A 24382-nucleotide genomic window follows, 5' to 3' on the forward strand; every position below is an offset into this window, starting at 1 on the left:
AAAAAGCTGGAGTAACTCAGCGGGGCGGGCAACATCTCTGGAGAGAAGGAACGGGTGAGACCCTTCTTCAGACTGAGAGTCAGGGTAAAGGGAAAGGAGAGATATCGACGGTGATGTGGAGAGATAAAGAACGATGAATGAAAGATATGCTAAAAAGTACCAATGATAAAGGAAACAGGCCCATTGTTGGCTGTTTGTTGGGTGAAAGATAGCGGAGTCAGGGGGATATGGGGAGAAGGCAGGAACGGGGTACTGATTGGGGATGATCAGCCATGATCACATTCTTGGTTTCTTGGTCCTCCAAAATATTCCAAATGGAATTTAAACATTGAATGGCGGTGCTGGCTCGAAGGGCCGAATGGCCTACTCCTGCACTTATTGTCTAAAACGAGACTTGGGTGGGGGAGGGATGGAGAGAGAGGGAATGTCGGGGCTACTTGAAGTGAGATAAATTAATACTCATACCACTAGGGGGCCTCTGCCCATCCCTACATTGTTAGTGCTTCCATTACTTGTTTATACTTCCCTTCGAAACAGTCGGACCATGTCCTGGAAAAATATTTTGTCGGGATGTCTCATTTCATTGTGACCGCGTGGGTTTCCACCGGGTGCTCCGGTTTCACATCCCAAAGTTTGCAGGAGTTAATTGCCAAGATCAGCCATGATCACATTGAATGGCGGTGCTGGCTCGAGGGGCCGAATGGCCTACTCCTGCACCCATTGTCTAATTGGCCCTGTGTAAATTGTCCCATAGTGTGTATAGAGTGGATGCAATAGTGGGGAATAACATAGAACGTATGTGAACAGGCGATCGGTGGTCGGCATGGACTCAGTGGGCCGAAGGGCCTGTATCCATGCTATATCTCTAAACTAAACTAAACCTCTTCCCGGGGATAGACAAAAGTGCTGGAGAAATTCAGCGGGTGCAACAGCATCTATGGAGCGAAGGAAATAGGCAACGTTTCGGGCCGAAACCCTTCTTCAGGCTGATGTAGGGTGGGGGGGAGAAGAAAGGAAAAAGGAAGAGGAGGAGCCCGAGGGCTGAGGTAGAGCTGCGAAGGGGAGGAGACAGCAAGGGCTACCGGAAATTGGTGAATTCAATGTTCATGCCACTAGGGTGCAGACTGCCCAAGCGGAATATGAGGTGTTGCTCCTCCAATTTCCGGTGGTCCTCACTCTGGCCATGGAGGAGACCCAGGACAGAAAGGTCGGATTCGGAATGGGAGGGGGAGTTGAAGTGCTGAGCCACCGGGAGATCAGGTTGGTTAATGTGGACCGAGCGGAGGTGTTGGGCAAAACGATCGCCTTCGATTTTCCAGCCTCTGCTGTTCCTTCTTAAACACTCTGTGCAAAGTCACAACCTCCCGTTCCATGAAGCTCAAGCTGTCAATGTTCTGCCTCATAGCAGCACCCGGCTGTGACATTGTATGTGTGCCTCCGCAGCTTCTTGCAAATGTGGTGTTAGGCATTTTTGGTAGGCTCATATTTCTGCACCACACTTGGCATCTTTGTTAACTGTTAAGATGCATTGGCCCTGTGGTAGCTCAGCGCGAGACTCATGATACGAACGTTATTGTCCCTGTCCCACCTAGGCGACTCTTTGGGCAACTCCCAGGGACTAGTTTTAATGGAATCCACCGACGACAACCTGGCGACACCAGAAAATGTTGAACATTTTGCGGCAGTCGTCTGAGGTCACCCCAAAGAAAGTGGGACAGGCCCATTACTCTTTCTGCGAAGACAAAAATGCTGGAGAAACTCAGCGGGTGAGGCAGCATCTAGATGCTGCCTCACCCGCTGAGTTTCTCCAGCATTTTTGTCTACCTTCAATTTTTCCCGCACCTGCAGTTCCTTAGAAACATAGAAACCTTGAAAATAGGTACAGGAGGAGGCCATTCGGCCCTTCGAGCCAGCACCACCATTCACTGTGATCATGGCTGATCGCCCCCCCCCCCTCTATCAATAACCCGTGCCTGCCTTCTCCCCATATCCCTTGACTCCACTAGCCCCTAGAGCTCTATCTAACTCTCTCTTAAATCCATCCAGTGACTTGGCCTCCACTGCCCTCTGTGGTAGGGAATTCCACAAATTCACAACTATCTGGGTGAAAAAGTTTTTTCTCACCTCAGTCCTAAATGACCTCCCCTTTATTCTAAGACTGTGGCCCCTGGTTCTGGACTCGCCCAACATTGGGAACATTTTTCCTGCATCTAGCTTGTCGAGTCCTTTTATAATTTTATATGTTTCTATAAGACCCCCCCAACCCCTCATCCTTCTAAACTCCAGTGAATACAAGCCTAGTCCTTTCAATCGTTCCTCAAATGACAGTCCCGCCATCCCAGGGATCAATCTCGTGAACCTACGCTGCACTGCCTCAATCACAAGGATGTCCTTCTTCAAATCTGGAGACCAAAACTGTACGCAATACTCCAGATGTGGTCTCACCAGAGCCTTCTTAAACTCTCTCTATGAAACTTGCTTTCTGTTGTATCAAAAGCAAAATGACATTAAGGTGTTAATAAACAAAGGAATGTTCTTGAGTTGAGTGTTCTGCTTATTGCCCGGGCACTTACACAATGCATGATACCTTTGTTATCACTTGAAGTGCATTGGGCGTTGAAGGGGCTCTGTAATTGCCTGCATATAAAAGTGAGGCAATATGTGGATGAAAAATAATAAATAACTCGAGTTAAAATTGCAGTTACCAATTGGTGGCAAAGATGCAATTATTGCAGTGAACTGCTTTTATTTGCACTTGCACTATCTATGTTTGGATAGACAACACTTCAAACATTTTTGTTCTATATCTTCAAAGTCCACACAAATGATTAGTCATAGAATCACAATGATACAGCGTGGAAACAGGCCCAACTTGCCCACACCGGCCAACATGTCCCATCTACACTAGTCCCACCTGCCTGCGTTTGGCCCATGTCCCTCCAAACCTGTCCTATCCATGCACCTATCTAAAGCCCCTGTCCCACTTTCCCGAGTTTCTCACAAATTCTCCCGAGTTTTCACCGTGATTCAAACTTACTCCGGCTATTTTTTTAACTTGTGGACAATTTTCCAACATGCTGAAAAAACCTGCCCGACTTACCTGATGCCCCGAGTACCTACGGCTAGCATTACGAGCCGCTACGAAATATCTGCGGACTCCCACGACCTCCTTCGGACTCGTTACGGACATTCTCCGAGTTTGAATCACGAGGAAAACTCGGGAGAATTCGTGAGTAACTCGGGGGAAAGTGGGAGAGGGGCTTATCTCTTTCTTAAACTTTGGGATAGTCCCAGCCTCAACTACCTCCTCTGGCAGCTCGTTCCATACACCCACCAGCCTCTGTGTGGAAAAAGTTACCCCTACAGATTCCTATTAAATCGTGCTCAAGAAGGAACTGCAGATGCTTGAAAATCGAAGGTACACAAAAAAGCTGGAGAAACTCAGCGGGTGCAGCAGCATCTATGGAGCGATGGAAATAGGCAACGTTTCGGGCCGAAACCCTTCTGGGTTTCGGTCCGAAACGTTGCCTATTTCCTTCTGAGTTTCGGCCCGAAACGTTGCCTATTTCCTTCGCTCCATAGATGCTGCAGCACCCGCTGAGTTTCTCCAGCTTTTTTGTGTACCCCTATTAAATCTTTGTCCCTTCACCTTAAACCTTTGTCATCTGGTCCTGGAATTACAGATCCGCGATATTGATTGTGGGATGATTTCTGACTTGACTTAGGAATGATCTATGTATAATAACTCGTATTATAACGTACGTAAGTAAATCAAAACTTGGAAATAATTAGGAAGCAAGAGATTATAAAGTGGGGTCAGTGTGAGTTAATAAATTTCAACAAGGTTATAACGACTCTGCTGTTATAATATATCACGACCCTTCATCTTTACTGCTGGAATTCTCCCGTTTTTCTTTCGTACGCTGGGATTGTTGAGAGCTTCAAGTATCATAAAGGACCTCTGTGGCTATGATCCTTCCTGTTGCCATCACTCACACTAAAACATCAGGAGATTTTTGTATTAGCAAATGACACATCCTTTATGTGGTCCAAACTTCTGGACATACTCAGAAGGTCAGGCAGCACCTGCGGAGGGGAGGAAAGACTCGTTTAGTTTAGTCGAGTGATTCAGCAGGGAAACAGGCCCTTCGGCCCAGCCGTGCCGGCCAGCAATCGCTCATGCATCCTACAAACTAGGGACAATATACCGATGCCAAGTAGCCGGCAAACCTGCGAGTCTCTGGGATGTGGGAGGAAACCGGAGCACTCGGGGAAACCCACGCGGTCACGGGGAGAAGGAACAAACTCTCAACAGAGGGCACCCATAGTCTCTGGATGGAACCCGGGTCTCTGGCGCTGTGAGGCAGCAACTCTAACGTTGTGCCACCATAGATCCATAGTGGGTCTTTATTCCATTTCACAGATGCTGGCTGATATCTTGAATCTGAAGAAGGGTCCTGAGCAGGAAAAACCGCTGTCTGTCCATCGCCACTGCAGACGTTGCCTGGCCACTTGTGTTCCTCCAGCACTTTGTGTCTTTTTTTTGGTGTATGCCACCACCTGCAGTTCTTTGTTTCCACAATAATCCAAGTCACTTGTGTTTCCTGGACGTGGATGTTCAACAGCAACATTTGAATTCATTTGAGTCTGAAGAAGGGTCTCGACCCAAAATGTCGCCTATTCCTTCTCTCCAAAGTTGCAGCCTGACCTGCTGAGTTACTCCGGCATTTTGTATCTGACATTTGAAGACTTTCTCTTGCTCTAGTGTGACCGGTGATGCTGGCAAAACTATTCCTTTAATTTTCGAGATACAGCGTGGAAAAGTCCGCGCCGACCAGCGATCCCCGCACGTTAACACTATCCTACACACACTGGAGACAACTTACATTTATACCGAGCCAAATAACCTGCACACCGGAGAAAACCCAGAGCACCCGGAGAAAACCCACGTGGTCACAGGGAGAATGTACAAACTCCGTACAGACAGCACCCGTAGTCAGGATCGAACCCGGGTCCCTGGTGCTGTAAGGCAGCAGTTCTACCCAATAGACAATAGACAATAGGTACAGGAGTAGGCCATTCGGCCCTTCGCGCCAGCACCGACATTCAATGTGATCATGGCTGATCATCCCCAATCAGTACCCCGTTCCTGCCTTCTCCCCATATCCCCTGACTCCGCTATTTTTAAGAGCCCTATCTAGCTCTCTCTTGAAAGTATCCAGAGAAACTGCCTCCACCGCCCTCTGAGACAGAGAATTCCACAGACTCGCCACTCTCTGTGTGAAAAAGTGTTTCCTCGTCTCCGTTCTAAATGGCTTACCCCTTATTCTTAAACTGTGTGTGGCCCCTGGTTCTGGACTCTCCCCAACATCGCGAACATGTTTCTTGCCTCTAGGCGTGTCCAAACCCTTAACAATCTTATATGTTTCAATGAGATGCCCTCTCATCCTTCTAAACTCAAGAGTATTCTGCAGAGAATTCCACAGACATTACCCACAGTAACTTGGACGGTATCTCCACGTTTTGTTGCATGATAATTTTGCACAACAACGACTGTCTAAAACAGTTCATCTCTGGGTGATACTGTAGATATTGCTCCCCTGACATTTCCTACAAATTACTTAAACCTGCAATTTCATTTTGAGGGGGTGTCTCATGACAAAGAGATTCTGATTCACCTCTCATGGTTTCTGGACCATCTGAGATCAGGGTGTTTTAATCACCCCCCTAACATGTTTCATTGTTCATTTATAATTACACACCTCCCAAAAATCCGCTGTTCCCCGAGCTGAAACTGTGTGGGTTTATTCACATCTGTTTTGAAACATAGAAACATAGACAATAGGTGCAGGAGTAGAGGCCATTCGGCCCTTCGAGCCTGCACTGCCATTCAATATGATCATGGCTGATCATCCAACTCAGTATCCTGTACCTGCCTTCTCTCCATACCCCCTGATCCCTTTAGCCACAAGGGCCACATCTAACTCCCTCTTAAATATAGCCAATGGCCTCAACTACCTTCTGTGGCAGAGAATTCCACAGATTCACCACTCTCTGCGTGAAAAATGTTTTTCTCATCACGGTCCTAAAAGATTTCCCCCTTATCCTTAAACTGTGACCCCTTGTTCTGGACTTCCCCAACATCGGGAACAATCTTCCTGCATCTAGCCTGTCCAACCTCCTAAGAATTTTGTAAGTAAAGATATTTCAGTACAAGTAGTTTGAAGTAGACTTTTTCTAGACTTTATCTCACACTAAACGTTATTCCCTTTATCCTGTATCTGTACACTGCAGACGCCTGGATTATAATCACATGTGGTCTTTCTGCTGACTGGAAAGCACGCAACGAAAAGGCTTTTTGCAGCACACGTGGCGATAATGAATTAAACTGAACTGTACACTGCAAGGGCCAGGAAGCGAGCGGGCAAGATCATCTCTGACCCCTCTCACCCTGGCCACAAACTCTTTGAATCACTTCCCTCTGGAAGGCGACTCTGGACTGTCAAAGCTGCCACAGCCAGACATAAAAACAGTTTTTATCCACGAGTAGTTGCTCTACTCAACAGCCAACAATCTGTAGCCTCCCTTTGATCTGGTATTTTGTTGGTTCACATGCTTGATCAATGGTGTTTTATCATTAATGTTTTATTATTATTAATGTTTAGAGTTTACTGAGTCATTCGTAACTGTCACTGTGTGTCATGTTGTTACTTGTGGGCGGAGCACCAAGGCAAATTCCTTGTATGTGAATACTTGGCCAATAAACGTACTTACTTACTTACTAATGATGTGCAGAGCAGGATGTTTACACAGAGGGGGGGGGGGGGGGGGGTGAGTGCCTGGCATGTGCTGCAAGGGGTGTTGGTGGAGGCAGGTATGATTGTGGCATTTGAGGCTGTTAGATTGGCACCAGCTAATATCAGAGATCTTTTCTCTGAACACTGTGGACGGCTCGATTGTAATCATGCAATCATGTATTGTATCTCCACTGACTGGTTAGCATGCAACAACAGCTTTAGACAATGGACAATAGGTGCAGGAGTAGGCCATTCGGCCCTTCGAGCCTGCACCGCCATTCAATGTGATCGTGGCTGATCATCCCCAATCAGTACCTTGGCACACGTGACAATAATCTGAAATAAACGTTGGGGTATGGTTAGGATGGAACTGCAGATGCTGGTTTAAACTGAAGATAGACACAAAATGCTGGAGTAACTCAGCGGGACAGGCAACATCTCTGGGGAGAAGGAATGGGTGACGTTTCGGGTCGAGACAAGAAGGATCTCTCCTGAGATGCTGCCTGTCCCGCTGAGTTACTCCAGCATTTTTGTGTCTACTGTGGGGATTACAGGCAGGCAAGTACGATTTAGCCTTGTCATCATGTACAGCAGGAGCATTGTGGGCCGAAGGGCCTTTCCCAGTGCTGTAGTGTGGGGGGGGGTTGAATTATAGGCTTGCATTGCAATCGCCATCAATGGGAGAGAAACAGTGGAAATAGAGAAAAGGGAATGTAATGCAGGTTTAATTGATGATAGATTTTACTACAACTCTCTATGTAATGGCAGAATTGTAACTAATCCTTCCTGGCATTAAATGAATGCTCCAAACATGCAGGTCCTTTCAATAGACAATAGACAATAGGTGCAGGAGTAGGCCATTCGGCCCTTCGAGCCAGCACCGCCATTCAATGTGATCATGGCTGATCATCCCCAATCAGTACCCCGTTCCTGCCTTCTCCCCATATCCCCTGACTCCGCTATCTTTAAGAGCCCTATCTAGCTCACTCTTGAAAGCATCCAGAGAACCGGCCTCCACTGCCCTCTGAGGCAGAGAATTCCACAGACTCACAACTCTCTGTGAGGAAAAAGTGTTTCCTCGTCTCCGTTCCAAATGGCCGACCCCTTATTCTTAAACTGTGTGTGGCCCCTGGTTCTGGACTCCCCCAACATCGGGAACATGTTTCCTGCCTCCAGCATGTCCAAGCCCTTAACAATCGTATACGTTTAAATAAGAACACCTCTCATGCTTCTAAACTTCAGAGTGTACAAGCCCAGCCGCTCCGATCTCTCAGCATATGACAGTCCCGCCATCCCGGGAATTAACCTGGTGAACCTACGCTGCACTCCCTCAATAGCAAGAATGTCCTGCCTCAAATTAGGGGACCAAAACTGCACACCAAAAGTTCCTGGGTCTCTACAATGGAAATAATTCCATGTTGCTTGCCGGGACGGAAGGTGTCGAGTTTGAAGCACCCGTTTCTGCTTTCTGTATTCTGTTACTAGGTTATGGATAATGCTGGCGTTTCTTGTCACTCTGTATGTCTTTCTAAATGTGGACGGTGATTCACCTATCCCACATGACTGCCAACTGTGCTTGACTTAGGCTTAGTGATACAGCCTGGAAATAGGCCCTTCGGCCCAACCAGTCCATGCTGGTTGGGGAGATGTAGAGGAGATAGTGAGTGAGGTGTAAATGGGATCACATTCGTTCCGACTTCCTCCTCGACTCCTCATTGGGGAAAATGTTTGATTTCTTGCATGGCGGCTGTTGTTGCAGGAACTTTGTTGTCAAGAGCATAGATCTGCTCTTAGCTCGAGGTCAAGGTGGATAAATATCTTTCAGCATTTGGACTTTTACATTTGCGTAACTGACACAAACCTGTGACGTTTCATCCAAGACGGCTAAATGTAAAAAAATAAGACCCTTGGGAAGGGAGACAGAAAGATTGTAAATACTGTGAAATACTCTCCTGGTAACAGTGGGATGGATCCAGGCTTCACCCAGATATTCCTCAAAGATATACGACAGTATTGGAGTCGCAGCTCCAGGCACCGCTCACCACCGGCACATGGTGCTTCTGTACACCTCAAATGCTAATTAGCAAATATCTAATTAGGAATAGAAGATTCATCGCTCTTGGGAGCAATGAAGTCTTTGAGGTCTGGTGACTGTACCAGTGTGTACGTGTGTGTGTGTACGTGTGTCTGTGTGTGGGTCTGTGTGTGGGTCTGTGTGTGTGTACATGTGTGTGTACATGTGTGTCTGTGTGTGTGTGTACGTGTGTGTGTGTACGTGTGTGTGTGTGTGTGTACGTGTGTGTGTGTGTGTGTGTGTGTACGTGTGTGTGTGTGTATGTGTGTGTGTGTGTGTGTATGTATGTGTGTGTGTGTGTGTGTATGTATGTATGTATGTATGTGTGTATGTACGTGTGTGTGTACGTGTGTGTGTGTGTGTGTGTGTGTGTGTGTGTGTGTGTCTGTGTGTGTGTATGTACGTGTATGTGTGTGTGTGTATGTACGTGTGTGTATGTGTGTCTGTCTGTGTGTGTACGTGTGTGTGTACATGTGTCTGTGTGTGTGTGTGTACGTGTGTGTGTGTGTGTACATGTGTGTCTGTCTGTGTGTGTACGTGTGTGTGTATGTGTGTACGTGTGTGTACGTATGTCTGTGTGTGCGTGTGTGTGTGTACGTGTGTCATGTGTGTCTGTGTGTGGGTCTGTGCGTGTGTGTGTCTGTGTGTCTATGTGCGGGAGAGAGACTTGCACATTCTGGACGCCAGGAAGACAGATAGGCACATACGCATGTGCAGACACACACACGCACAGACATGAACATACACACACACACACACACACACACACAGACACATACATGCACAGACACACACAGTCGGAAGAAGGGTCTGGAACTAACACATCACCCATTCCTTCTCTCCAGGGATTCTGCCTGTCCCGCTGAGTTACATGTGTGTCTATCACACATAGACACACACACACACACACACACACACACACACACACACACACACACACACACACAGACACACAGACACAAACGTACACACACATACACACACACAGACACAAACGTACACACACACACACACACACATACACACACACACACACACACACAGACACAAACGTACACACACACACACACACACACAGACACAAACGTACATACACACACACACACAAACGTACACACACACAGACACAAACGTACATACACACACACACACAGACACAAACGTACACACACACACACACAAACGTACACACACACAGACACAAACGTACACACACACACCTCTTTCTCTCTGGACATGGAGGTCGATGCAGGGTGTTGAGATTTTGCTTCAGTGATATCACCAATCAGGCTGAGTGGGAGAAGGAGTGGAGGGGGCAGATCAAACACTGCTTTCTCTGCTTTACCCTGTGTGTGTGCCTTTGTGGTGTGTGTGACTGTCTTACAATCTGTGTGTGTGTGTGTGTGACACATGCCTGGCATTGTGTAGGGGAGGGGGACAGGGGCGGTGGGGAAGGGATAGGAGGGGAGAGGGAGGGGAGAAGAGAACAGAAGTGGAGGGGAGAGGAGAGGAGGGGAGGAGAGGACAGGAGGGGAATGGAGTGGAGGGCGGGGAGAGGAGGGGAGGGGAGTGGAGGGGGGAGGGGAGGGGTAGAGGAGAGGGGACAGGAGAGGGCAGCAGGGGAAGGGAGGGGAGTAGAGGGGAGGAGAGGGGGGAGCGCACACCTTTCTGCCGCTGTTGCCAGTTGCCATGGATCCGCCAGCGCTGCCTGTCCACAGCGGTGCCGCGTCCCCGGCCCTGAACCCCGGCTACACTCACACACACACCCACCCCCCTCGCCGCTCTCCCCGTCCCCCCACACATGAGCTAGACGCCGCCGCCGCCGCTGCAACACTGACCCCACTCCCACTCCCACACCCCGGCATTCGGGCTCGCTGCTTTCTACACCCCCCTGACCCCTCTCTCTCTATCTCGCCTCTCTCCCTCTCCTCTCCCTCCTTCTCCCTCTCTCCTCTTCTCTCTCTCCTATCCTCTCCTCGCTCTATTCGCTCTCTGTGTCCGGAGCCAGTGAACTCCGGCATGCGCCCAGTCCTACGCGCTGGTGTCGGCTCTCGCCGACCCGGGCCCCGTCCCAACCTCCCCTCTCCTGCCCTCTCTCTACTCTAGCTCTCCTCTCTCCTCTCTCTAACCTCTTCTCCCTCTCCTCCCTCATCTCTATCTCTCTCCTCTTCCTCGTGCTTCCCGCGCCGCTCCCTCTCGCTCTATCTATCTCTCTCTACTCCCTTCCCCCTCTCATCGTCCGTCCCCTCTTCTCTCTCACACTCTCCTTCTCTGCTCTCGCTCATGTCTCCTCCCTCCACTTTCTCCTTCTCTCTCGCCGCTGCTCTAATTACTCCCATTCTTTCCTCCCCTCCTCTCTCAGCTCTCTCTCCCTTCCCTGGCTTAGTTCCTCGCGCCCTCGTCTCCACAGTCGCCGTCTCTCCTTCACTCGTTTCCCGCTCCTCTATCTCCATCGCCCCCCTTCTCATCCCTCCATTTATTCACCTCTGTATTTCTTCTCTCTTCATTCTCCTTCCCTTTCTCTTCACTCCCCGTCTCCGTTTTCTCTCCTCCCTCTACTCTTTTACCTTCCTTTCATCCTCCTTTCCTCCCGTTAATTCCCTTCCATTTCTTCTTCATTTTGCTTCTCTCGTTTTTTTTCACGTCGTCCTCTCTCTCTCTCTCTCTCTCTCTCTTATCTCCTTCCCTCTCCTTCTCCCCTCTCTCTTCACTCCTTCGCTCTGTCTGTCTCTCCACTCTCTCTCTATCTTCACTTCTCTCTCTCTCTCTCTCTCTCCACCTGTCTCTCCGCTCCTTCCCTCCCTCCTCTCTCTCTCTCTCTCTCCTCTCTGTCTGTCTCTCTCTTCACTTCTTCCCTCCCTCCCTCCCTCCTCTCTGTCTGTCTCCACCTCTCACTCTCTCTCTTCGCTCCTTCCCTCCCTCCTCTTTCTCCCTCCCTCCTCTCTGTCTGTCTCCACCTCTTTCTCTCTCTCTTCGCTCCTTCCCTCCCTCCCCTCTCTCTCCTCTCTCTCTGTCTCTCTCTTCACTTCTTCCCTCCCTCCCTCCTCTCTGTCTGTCTCCACCTCTCTCTCTCTCTCTCTCTTCGCTCCTTCCCTCCCTCCCCTCTCTCTCTCTCTCTCTCTCTCCTCTCTCTGTCTCTCTCTCTTCACTTCTTCCCTCCCTCCCTCCCTCCTCTCTGTCTGTCTCCACCTCTCTCTGCTCTGCTCCTTCCCCTCCTCTCTCTGCCTCTCTTCACATCGCCCCCTCCCACGTCCCCGGCCCGTGTTCTCTGGTCCTCCCTCCCTGCCTCCACGGTGTGTGGAAGGGAAGCATCGGCTCGGATCCAGCGCTTCGCCTCCCAGCCGCCGCGGTGGCCGCTGCAAGCCTGTCCCGGAGCGGCCGAGCTCCGTGCAAGAAGCCGCCGCCTCCACCAGCACCTCCACCACCGCCTCCACCACCGCCTCCACCACCTCCTCCTCTCCCCCACCCTCGCCGCGCTCTGCCCGTGGGTCGAAGGGGTGAACTAGCCCCGGACATGCTGCCCTCCGGCACCGCCAAGCACAAGAAGTTCCCCACGGAACCAGGTAGGTGAGAGAGCTGAGAGCATCTCAGATGCAAGTAAATTTAAGGTACCTCTTTCTCCCCCCCACCCAAAAAAAAAAATCCTCCCTCCAGCACCCTCCCTCCAGTTTAAATTCCAATTTGGAATATGTTTGGAGGACATCAACCATCCATCAACCAAGCCATGGACCATCTAGTCTAGTAGACACTGCGGGGGGGCAATGTGTTTAAGAAGGAACTGCAGATGCTGGAAAACCGAAGTGCTGGAGAAACTCAGCGTGGTGCAGCAGCAGCATCTATGGAGCGAAGGAAATAGGCAACGTTTCGGGCCGAAACCCAAGGGGTTTCGGCCCGAAACGTTACCTATTTCCATCGCTCCATAGATGCTGCTGCACCCTTGGGTTTCAGCCCGAAACGTTACCTATTTCCCTTCCCTCCATAGATGCTGCTGCACCCACTGAGTTTCTCCAGCACTTTGATCCACCTGCGAGGCAAGATGCAGGCTGCTACGGGCAGGCTAGCTAGCTAGGTAGAGTGCTATCAACCTTCTTCACCTCAAACCAAATTAATATCCATTCTGGACATAGTAACCAAGTCTCCTGTTACTCCTGTAACCACCAGAGTTGTGGGGGGGGGGAATAACAGAATTTTTATTTTCTCCCCCCCCCCCCTCTCTGTAAAGATAAATAAGACCCCTCACGGCTACTTTGTCGCCCCAACCTTTCCATTTTGTCACCTGCATTCTATTTACAAGTCGGAGATAAAATAGCTGCCGAATTTTGCCCCTATCCCAGTTCAGAATTTGTCTCTTCACTCCAGTGTGCTCGTGTTACTCAAAGCCTGGTTTAACCCTTCCCTGACATTTTATAGCTGTGTATATACTCTATCTATTGAATGCATTCTTCAAATTGCATGGGTTGATTCAACAGGGCGATGTGTTTTTTTATTGCAAGCGACCACCCACCCCCTCGTATTTGCCCCGGCAGGTGATGTGTTGGGTCTGTTCGCCAACTGTATGTGGAGACTGTGTCACAAATCACTCAGCGTTCGTTCCGCGTTATATAGATATTCGTTGAAATACAACCCACGACTGGCGATTTTTTTTTAAGCCTTGTGGTTTATCGTTGTCCACGCTTCCCCCTCTCTTCACCCAAGAGCTGGTCTTCAATGGTTCATTTTCAGTCTCACGGTTTGATTTTTCCAGCTAGCCAGCAACTGGAAAGCGAGCTGTCTATAGATGGCCCTGCAACGCTTTTCCACATCACCGGGCATTTCAGCCAACACAGGTGTCCAAAGAAACGTTTAATGAGACGAAAATCATTGTGTCCCTTAGATTAGGAGACACTACATTCTAAAATATCAGGGGGGAAAAAAAACATCCTCTAGTGGCATTCTGTTCTTTAAAATACTTCCATTATATGAATGAATTTAAACTGTGTATTTCTTTTTACAGGGAGTTCCAGCTTTGTGTTTATAGTAGGTTCAATGTGTCTTATTGCAGATTCTTAAACCCCTGTGTTGCCAAACGTGTTCATGGTTACATTGTTAATGTTGTGGAAGGAATCTATTGCAGAAGTATGAATTCAATAGGGATGATATTACTCAAAAATGTGTTTTTTTTTTACACTCCTGTGTCAGTATAACCTCCGTACAGTACAGTACAGCTGTATATATCCTCGGTAACTTGGAAAAAACCCCACAGTCATTTGTACTGCACCGAATCTGCTGATAATTCAAAATGGAACATACTAAATTGAATTAATGCAACCATTCTTGTTATGGACTGAGATTCACAGTGAAATGTGTTGTAACTCGTCAAAATATCCAAGCAATTTGGGTTTTAAAATATCTATTTCTGTGGTGATGTTTCTGATTTGACTTTGGAAAGCCTCAATGCACAGGAAAGTCAGGCTTTGATAGTGATATATCTTTCTTCTTTACTTAAAACAGCGATTTAACAAGTGACTTACAATATTTGGTGATTACGGGCATGTATATTTTACAGAGGCTGAACAGGATAGTATTAAAAAACACAGACAGGATGTTACATTTTCATCTCTATAGAGAAAATATTTGGATCTGCGATCTTTGTGAACAATTCTGTTTAACATTATTAGTGGACAGCGCCTTGATACATTATTAAGTGCATGTTTCACAATATTATCTTTCAAATCTTGTCCTTAAGAAATACACGGTAACTTCAAAGCAAATTCTAATCTTAATGGATAAAGCAATTTCTAATTTTTGACGTGACCCCGTTCAAAATGCAAATGTTACCATTGTGTTGATAAAATCCCCGCTCTCATTATATACACATTATGTAGCTGGGTATACACCATATACTATTCACAGTATATAGCTGGGTGTATACTATACATTGTACACGGTATATAGCTGTGTTTATACCATACATTGTACACTGTATATAGCTGTGTATATACCATATACAATATATTGCTGTAGCTGGGTATATACACCATACATTGTACATGGTATACTGTAGCTGGGTATATACCATATACAATATATTGCATGTAGCTGTGTATATACCATATACTATTCACACTATATAGCAGTGTATATAACCATACAATATTCACAGTGTATAGCTGGGTATATACCATACATTGTACACGGTGTATAGCCGAGTATATACCGTACACAGTACACAGTATATAGCCGAGTATATACCGTACACAGTACACAGTTTATAGCTGAGCCACAGCTCAGGGTGGAAATATTTCCAATGTGAAAAGTCTCGATGACTCGTAATTCCTCTACAGTCCCATCCGTTCATTCACCCGTTCATTCATTTGGGTCTGGAGTTTTAACAGCCGTTTAACTGAAGAAGTAGCTGACAACTGGCAGGATTGTACCAGCGATATCGCTCCTTTGGAAATACTGCCGACAGTGATCCATTGATAGAATAGTTAGACTGTCAGATGGAGAAGTGTTTGTTATGGCAGATGGTTGCTGGAGAAACAGTTGTATGAATCGGGCTTGATACAGTTTTTGATCTCCGTTTGTTTCCCCCCCCCCCCCCCCATCACCAAATAAAGTTTACTTTCCACTCAGCTCTTCGTTCCCCTCTTGATATTGTCTCTGCTGGCAGAGATATTCATTTTGCAATTCCTTATGTGCCACCTCTTGTTTTATCAACATATTTGCAGCTTTGCTAGATGGAGCTCAGTGTGTAGTGTAGAGATGCAATCCATCTTTATAATAATTGTGTGTGAGTGAGTGTGTGTGTGTGTGTGAGTGTGTGTGCAGGGTGGAGATGCATTCTCATCACCTCTCCAGGTTTGTGTCTCTTTCTCTTTCAATCCCTGCTGCTGCCAAACTAAATCTATTCCTTATTGGTGTAAAACCGCTCGATTCACTCGGATTAAATCTGCCCGCTGTTTAAAAACGGCAGTCCGCAAATTAGGCCGGTGGAATGTTTTGCATGTCTGTGTCATCATTTCCAAAAAAACTTAAATTGTGTTTTGTTTTCCCGTTCCTTTCTTTCTAATAGCTATCTTCCTCTCTGTTACTTCTTGGCTTTCTGCTGACTTGTGTCCGCTGAAACGCCTTTTGTTATTCATTCTGTGTTATTCAGTCTGTGGCTGTCTCTGGCAAGGCCAGCGTTCCATTATTTTCTCCTGCCCTTGATCTGGGCCCTTGCAGGCTGCATTGAGAAGAAGTGAATCACAAGTGCAGAGTGTGGAGTCACATACAGGCAGGCAGGCAGGCAGCACAAGGCAGGCAGCACAAGGCAGCACAGATTTCCATCTTAAAACCAGATTAGTGACCCAGATGGGATTTTGGAACAATTTGTGATTTGCGTGACTGATGTTATTGAAGTCCAACAATACTCTGAACTGTTCTATTATATCCAACAGCATCCATTTAATCCTCTATCTTTTCATGTTGTATATATGTTAATGTAATTTCTAAGTTGCATCCAGCTAAAGTTATGCATTGACTACCAATCACCCCATCAGCAAAAATGATTCAATGTAGATTTAAGATATGTTGTCAGAGTTTTAACCAGAAATTAGATCTATCCTTTGTGGTAGTTTTTTATGTTAAATTGTGAATTATAGCGCAAACCTTGTAATATTAAAATATTTGGAAAAATATAGTTACATTTTAGGTTTCCCAGACATTTTTTAAACTGTGGATTTGCAAGGAGACTCGAGGTCGAATTGAGGTGGGATTGACAAATTATGTTGTGTTCGGAAGGAACTGCAGGTGACAGTTTAAACCGCAGATGGACACAAAGTGCTGGAGTAACTCAGCGGGTCAGACGGCATCTCCGGAGAAAAGGAATAGGTGACGTTTCGGGTCGAGCCACTTCTTCAGGTCAAGAGTCAGGGGGAAGGGAAAGGAGAGATTTATAGACGGGGATATATTGAACAAATGAAGGAAAGATATGCAAGCTGAGCTGAGCGCTCGGTGCTAACGAGGTATCTGATCGTGTCGTTAAGCTGAGGTTTGCAACAGAGTTTGCATCGAAGTTCATCCAAAACTGCGGAGCGCTGTCGGGAATGTGGGGCAGGAAAAACTCCAATGTGAGAGGACGTGGACCAGGTTTAATTGTGGCCAATGTTCAGAATTATTCTTATGGTTGTGGGGTTCCATGAGAACATTGTGCTTTTGTTGTTAAATCTGACTGCAGCTGGGCAGGTCTTGTTTACGATGGGTCCTTTCAGTAAAACGGCAACTCATGAATGAATGTAAAGTATATGGTGACTAGAGTCATAACTGGTTGTGTTCCAAAATGTTTAAGAAGGAGCTGCAGATGCTGGAAAATCGAAGGTAGACAAAATGCTGGAGAAACATGTTCCCGATGTTGGGGGAGTCCAGAACCAGGGGCCACACAGTTTAAGAATAAGGGGTAAGCCATTTAGAACGGAGACAAGGAAACACTTTTTCTCACAGAGAGTGGTGAGTCTGTGGAATTCTCTGCCCCAGAGGGTGGTGGAGGCCGGTTCTCTGGATGCTTCCAAGAGAGAGCTAGATAGGGCTCTTAAAAATAGCGGAGTCAGGGGATCTGGGGAGAAGGCAGGAACGGGGTACTGATTGGGGATGATCAGCCATGATCACATTGAATGGCGGTGCTGGCTCGAAGGGCCGAATGGCCTCCTCCTGCACCTATTGTCTATTGTCTGTTGTCACAACTGGTTGTTTTCCAAAATGTTCAAGAAGGAACTGCAGATGCTGGAAAATGGTGGAGAAAATGGTAGACAAAAATGCTGGAGAAACTCAGCGGGCGAGGCAGCATCTATGGAGCGAAGGAAATAGGCGACGTTTCGGGTCGAGACCCTTCTTCAGTCTGATGTTTTCCACCTGTGTTGGCCATTCCTCTCACATTCTGCTGTTATCCTCGACTTCCGTTTGTATCTGGGCTTGTTTTTAAATAGTATTCTCTCTCCCCCCCCAACAATTTTGAAAATGCCAACAGCAGCATCCAGTTTGTATTTCAGGTGTAAAATTAATTTTGAAGATGAACCCATTGACGAAGGAAAACCAGTTAGCACTGAATTAGACATTCCTAACCGGAGCTCAGTAAGTGGAAATGTAGTAAGGTCTCTGACAAGAATCTGTAAAGATCTCTGATATAGAATTTGATTTATTCATTCACTGTAACCCTGTGACCTTGAAGATTCTTTTTCACACAAAGGGTGGCGGGTGTATGGAACAAGCTGCCAGAGGAGGTAGTTGAGGCTGGGACTATCCCCAACGTTTAAGAAACAGTTAGACAGGTGCATGGATAGGACAGGTTTGGAGGGATATGGACCAAACGCGGGCAGGTGAGACAGAGTGTTGCTGGGACATGTTGGCCGGTGTGGGCAAGTTGGGCCGAAGGGCCTGTTTCCATACTGTTACCACTCTATAACTCAATTGCTGTTGAACGTAAAACTGTACAGCACAGTGCAGCCCACAATCTCCGTGGTGAATATGTAACCTTGTTAAACTAATCTTCTCTGCCTGCATGTAATCCATATCTCTCTATTCCCCGAATATCCATGTGGTGAACCAAAGACTTCTTGTGTACCTCTATTGTTTCTGCTTCCACCCAACTACCCCTGGAATCATAGTCAGAGGATGTGGCCCCATACAGTGTAGGAAGGAACTGCAGATGCTGGTATATACCGGAGATAAACACAGAGTGCTGGAGTAACTCAGCGGGTCAGGCAGCATCTGTGGAGAACATGGATAGGTGACGTTTCACAGAGTGCTGGAGTAACTCAGTGGGTCAGGCAGCATCTGTGGAGAACATGGATAGGTGACGTTTCACAGAGTGCTGGAGTAACTCAGCGGGTCAGGCAGCATCTGTGGAGAACGTGGATAGGTGACGTTTCACAGAGTGCTGGAGTAACTCAGCGGGTGCAGCAGCATCTATGGAGCTAAGGAAATAGGCAACGTTTCGGGCCAAAACCCTTCCGGGTTTCAGCCCGAAACGTTGCCTATTTCCAGAACGGTTTCGGCCCGAAACGTTGCATATTTCCTTAGCTCCATAGATGCTGCTGCACCATAACTCAGCGGGTCAGGCAGCATCTGTGGAGAAAAAGAACGGGTGACGTTTTGGGTCGGAACAAGTCCATTTATTGATCCGATGTTTGCTGGTTGACATGTTGAGTGTTTCCAACATTTTCTGATATATTACACCAACTTGTAACTCTGGCAGAGCCGGCGTGACGGAACTCTCGTACCCACTCATGTTTCTACCCGACAACACTGCAGAATGGTTTTATTTAGCTTGAGGTTCATTATTGTCAGGTGGACCGAGGTACAGTGAAAAGCTTTGTTTAGAACGCTGTCCAAACAGACTAGATGATGTCATGCTCAAATACAGTCAGTTCAAACTCAAGTACAAATAGTTGGAGCATTGGGGAAGGTACAGAGTGCAGAATATAGTTCTCAACATTAACGCATGGGTTCCAGAGGCAACACTCAATGTCCACTGGTCAGGCAGCGTCTGTGGAGATTAAGGGTGGGCGAGTGGTGAGTATTGCATTGGGATCCTTCCCCCCCGACCTTCAATACCCAACCCGAAACCCGAATAAACATAGAAACATAGAAACATAGAAATTAGGTGCAGGAGTAGGCCATTCGGCCCTTCGAGCCTGCACCGCCATTCAATATGATCATGGCTGATCATCCAACTCAGTATCCCGTACCTGCCTTCTCTCCATACCCTCTGATCCCCTTAGCCACAAGGGCCACATCTAACTCCCTCTTAAATATAGCCAATGAACTGGCCTCGACTACCCTCTGTGGCAGAGAGTTCCAGAGATTCACCACTCTCTGTGTGAAAAAAGTTCTCCTCATCTCGGTTTTAAAGGATTTCCCCCTTATCCTTAAGCTGTGACCCCTTGTCCTGGACTTCCCCAACATCGGGAGCAATCTTCCTGCATCCTGAATAAGTGGTGGGTCTGTGGAATTCTCCGCCTCAGAGGGCGGTGGAGGCCGGTTCTCTGGATGCTTTCAAGAGAGAGCTAGATAGGGCTCTTAAAGATAGCGGAGTCAGGGGATATGGGGAGAAGGCAGGAACGGGGTACTGATTGAGGATGATGAGCCATGGTCACATTGAATGGGCTCGATGGGCCGAATGGCCTACTCCTGCACCTATTGTCTAGTGTCTATTGTCTATTTCACCAGAGATGCTGCCTGACCGCTGAGTTACTCCGGCACTCTGTGTCTATCTTTGGTACAGACCAGCATCTGCAGTTGTTTGATTCGGCACAATGTCCACTTTATACCCTTTATCCTGCATCCTGTACCCTGTACACTGTGGGGGCGGCTTGAATGTAACCATGTACAGTCTTTCCGCTGTTGAATCGCCATGGAAATCCATTCTGTTTTTGAGATGCGACTCTCCTGTTCCTTCCTCCTCTGACCCAGCAAATCGGCAACTACCTCCTCGAGGGCAAGTGATGACAGACATTGAAATTGCCGTTGGCATCCCATAGCGTGTGAATGAGTACAGAGAAAAGCTATCTGCAGCCGAAATTGAGAGCAATCAGAGCGTGGATGGGAATTAAGAATATTATACTAAATGTCGCTATGACGTTGAACTGCAAATTAGTGGGTTGTATTTCCACTGTCATGAGATGGCCTGTGATTCAGATTGATTGAAGGTACAGTGTGGAAATGGGTCACCGAGTCCACGCCGACCATCGATCTCCCGTTTACACCTAGCTCTGTGTTATCCCATTCCCTGAGGCAATTTTACAAGGGGGGGCCAATTAACCTGCAACCCTGCACGTCTTTGGGATGTGGGAGGAAATTGGAAACCGGAGCATCTGGAGGAAACCCACGTGATCACAGGGAGCAGGTGCAGACTACACACCTACACCTACACACCTACACCTACACACCTACACCCAACCACCGACCTTCCCCCCACCCATCCCCCCGCCCCCGCCTGAAGTCGGGATCGAACCTGGGTCCCTGTCGCCATAAGGCAGCAGCTCTACCACTTTGATAATAGGCAATAGACAATAGGTGCAGGAGTAGGCCATTCGGCCCTTCAAGCCTGCATCGCCATTCACTGTGATCATGGCTGATCATCCAACTCAGTATCCCATCCCTGCCTTCTCTCCATACCCCCTGATCCCTTTAGCCACAAGGGCCACATCTAACTCCCTCTTAAATATAGCCAATGAACTGGCCTCAACTACCTTCTGTGGCAGAGAATTCCACAGATTCACCACTCTCTGTGTGAAAAATGTTTTCCTCATCTCGGTCCTAAGAGATTTCCCCTTTATCCTTAAACTGTGACCCCTTGTTCTGGACTTCCCCAACATCGGGAACAATCTTCCTGCATCTAGCCTGTCCAACCCCTTAAGAATTTTGTAAGTTTCTATAAGATCCCCCCTCAATCTTCTAAATTCTAGCGAGTACAAGCCGAGCCTATCCAGTCTTTCTTCATATGAAAGTCCTGACATCCCAGGAATCAGTCTGGTGAACCTTCTCTGTGGCAAGAATGTCTTTCCTCAGATTAGGAGACCAAAACTGTACGCAATACTCCAGGTGTGGTCTCACCAAGACCCTGTACAACTGCAGTAGAACCTCCCTGCTCCTATACTCAAATTCCTCCTCATCTCCTTTCCAAAGATACGTCTGTTTATCCTGAGGCTGTGGGATTTGGTCCTAGACTCTCCCCGTGGTGGAAGCATCCTCTCCACCTCCACTCTATCCAGGCCTGGTCGCCGGTCAGCGCGGACCTGGCAGGCCGAAGGGCCTGTTCCGAGAGTCAGAGGGAAAGTTTTGCAGCAACTCTGAGCAAACTTGCTCCTGCGTCTCTGCCAACGGTGTGAAATTGGGCTCCGAGCACCGAAAGCCTCAGCATATTGTGACACTGCTTCTGCTAAAAATAATCCTGTAGCATGGCAGCACCAGCTTACATCCGAATTGTAAAACATTCCCCAGGCAGCATCGTAGGAGCCGTATCATGCAAAGTTTGACACTGCATAAGGAGATTAGACACTGGCAACTCGAAGCCCGAACAATGATCAGGGGATGAGGGAATGTCGTAAAAGGAGGAGAGAGAGAGAGAGAGAGAGAGAGAGAGAGGGAAAAAACGCCTAGGGTTCGGGATGGGAATTTCACAAGCTTCAGGGCTCCGAAAGTGCGACAGAAATCGGAAGGAATTACTTGAATTAATATCTCCAGGTTCCAAGGCCAGCAGGAATTAAATATAGTTTGGAAAGCCGCTGATATGTGTGAGTTATACAACACTGCGATAATTGCATTAGCGCAAACAACCATGCTAGACTTTTAGCTGAATCTTGGGAAACTATATTCAAGAACTACCGATAAATTATTTAGTACACTTTCAGCAATTTAAGGAAAAATGGTATATCTTACACCAATTTGCTATGAAAATATATTGAGTGCAAAATATTGCCATTTCCCCAAAGGCGAATTCCCATTAAGTGACTGGTATTTTGAAATCATAAACCATTTTGTGTCTGCATTAGTTTTTATTCATTCCCGCTTAACCGTATAACTTTTTTTACATGTTTACCGCCTTTAAATAATAAATATTTTTGTCAAGCTGCGCAATTTGTCGCCGACTCGTTCAAAGATTTATGTCGGGGTTTATTTTTCCGCCCTTCTTCAAAGGTGGAAAGGCTTGCCGTTTAGACGCGATCTGAAATCACCCCCCTCCTCTCAACGGAAAGCTGGATCCTATTTTCCTAAAAGCTCCCGTTCTCTTTAACCTTTTACTTTTCCTCACTGCCTAGAGAGACAGGCAATCCATTTAAGTGGCAAATTACAGGCCGGCGCGCTTTGAACTTGGTGACGCTGGCTCAAGATTAGCATGCACTAAAATTAATGTTGTCACAGATAGTGGGCCCACAACACTGCGGTGGAAAGAACAATATTTCTGAACACCTCACCATGTCCTTTGTGAGGGTAAAGATTTAATAAGGCTGAGTGGTGAAAAGCTTGTAGGCCGTTAATTTAATTTCAGGTTTGATTATTAATGGGTCATTTCCCCACCCCCCCTCCCCCCTAAGTCAGTTAGGATGCACACTAAATGCATATACAATCTTCCAAATTGTGCTCGTTCAAGCAGGGATGTGTGTTTGTGGGTGACCAATGTATAGTGAAAGGCATATCCTAGCGTGAACACCACTGTTGACTGATTTTGTACTTTAGCAATGAGTCACGTCGACTTTGAGTATGTATTAGCTTAGTCCGCATGTTCTTTGTTGACCAATCTTAATCAGAAGAGCATTTTCAATAGGAACCAGAGTAAAATTGATATGAAAAGATATCGGAGGCAACCTGATCTGTGTACACTCCTAACGGGACCTCTCTTGGACGAGGATCTTATAGAAACATGCAAAATTATAAAAGGACTGGACAAGCTAGATGCAGGAAAAATGGTCCCAATGTTGGGCGAGTCCAGAACCAGGGATAAAGGGGAGGCCATTTAAGACTGAGGTGAGAAAAAACTTTTTCACCCAGAGAGTTTTGTGGAATTTGTGGAATTCCCTGCCACAGAGGGCAGTGGAGGCTAAGTCACTGGATGGTTTTAAGAGAGAGTTAGATAGAGCTCTAGGGGCTAGTGGAGTCAAGGGATATGGGGAGAAGGCAGGCACGGGTTATTGATTGGGGATGATCAGCCATGATCACAATGAATGGCGGTGCTGGCTCGAAGGGCCGAATGGCCTCCTCCTGCACCTATTTTCTATGTTTCTATGAGGGTAGAAAGTCTAACTGTTTGACTATGTTTAGGTTAAGGTTTAGAGATAACGTGTGGAAACAGGCCCTTCGGCCCACCGAGTGCGCCAACCAACAATCCCCGCACACTAACACACACCAGGGACAATTTACATTTACACCAAGCCAATTAACCTTCAAACCTGTACGCCCTTGGAGTGTGGGAGGAAACCGAAGATCTCGGAGAAATCCCACGCAGGTCACGGGGAGAACGTACAAACTCCGTACAGACAGCGCCCGTAGTCGGGATCGAACCCGGGTCTCTGGCGTTGCAAGCGCTGTAAGGCAGCAACTCTACCGCTGCGCCACCGTGACACCCTCTTCTCTCTGGCTCTCCACTTATTCAGCAGTTTGACCCAAAAAGCTGGCTTGGAGAGGGCGCTTGAAACGTTATGTCTGAGACTGGTGATCATTCGCAAAGATTTGTGGGTGTGTGCGAATGGAGTGAAAATGAACACTGAGTGCAGATGAGGATGCATCTTGCAAATTGGTGTTGGTTCATTCTTGCCGTGGGCACTGAGACACAGTGCAATGTTTTGCTTTGTGAGCTACCCAGGCACACCCTACTGTGTATGAGCGCATCAGGTAGCTAGCGCAAAAAGAGAAGATTAACAAGAGTACAAAGTATGGTGTTACAGCTGCAGAGAAAGTGCAGGTCAAAAAAAGTGCAAGGTGCCCAATGAGGTAGGTTGGAAGATCAAGAATTCATCAATTGTTGGTTAAGAAGCAGCACTTTGATTTGTGCTAG

At 47.3% G+C, this 24382-nt stretch overlaps 1 protein-coding gene across 5 annotated transcripts in view; it reads left to right on the forward strand.

Moving 5' to 3' along the window:
- Nucleotides 1-24382, forward strand: part of tenm2 (teneurin transmembrane protein 2) — a 1259968-nt gene that overhangs the window by 732546 nt on the left and 503040 nt on the right. The window contains exon 1 of one of the 5 annotated variants that reach the window (XM_033029207.1): nt 12135-12434. The exons of the other annotated variants lie outside the window; for them this stretch is intronic. Within the exon in view, the coding sequence (XP_032885098.1) occupies nt 12386-12434 (49 nt within the window). The 5' untranslated portion in view covers nt 12135-12385. Of the gene's footprint in view, nt 1-12134; nt 12435-24382 lie in introns of those variants that run through there. 5 annotated transcript variants of the gene reach the window in all.

This window comes from Amblyraja radiata, chromosome 11 (genome assembly GCF_010909765.2).
Source record: "Amblyraja radiata isolate CabotCenter1 chromosome 11, sAmbRad1.1.pri, whole genome shotgun sequence".
Taxonomy (NCBI): domain Eukaryota; kingdom Metazoa; phylum Chordata; class Chondrichthyes; order Rajiformes; family Rajidae; genus Amblyraja; species Amblyraja radiata.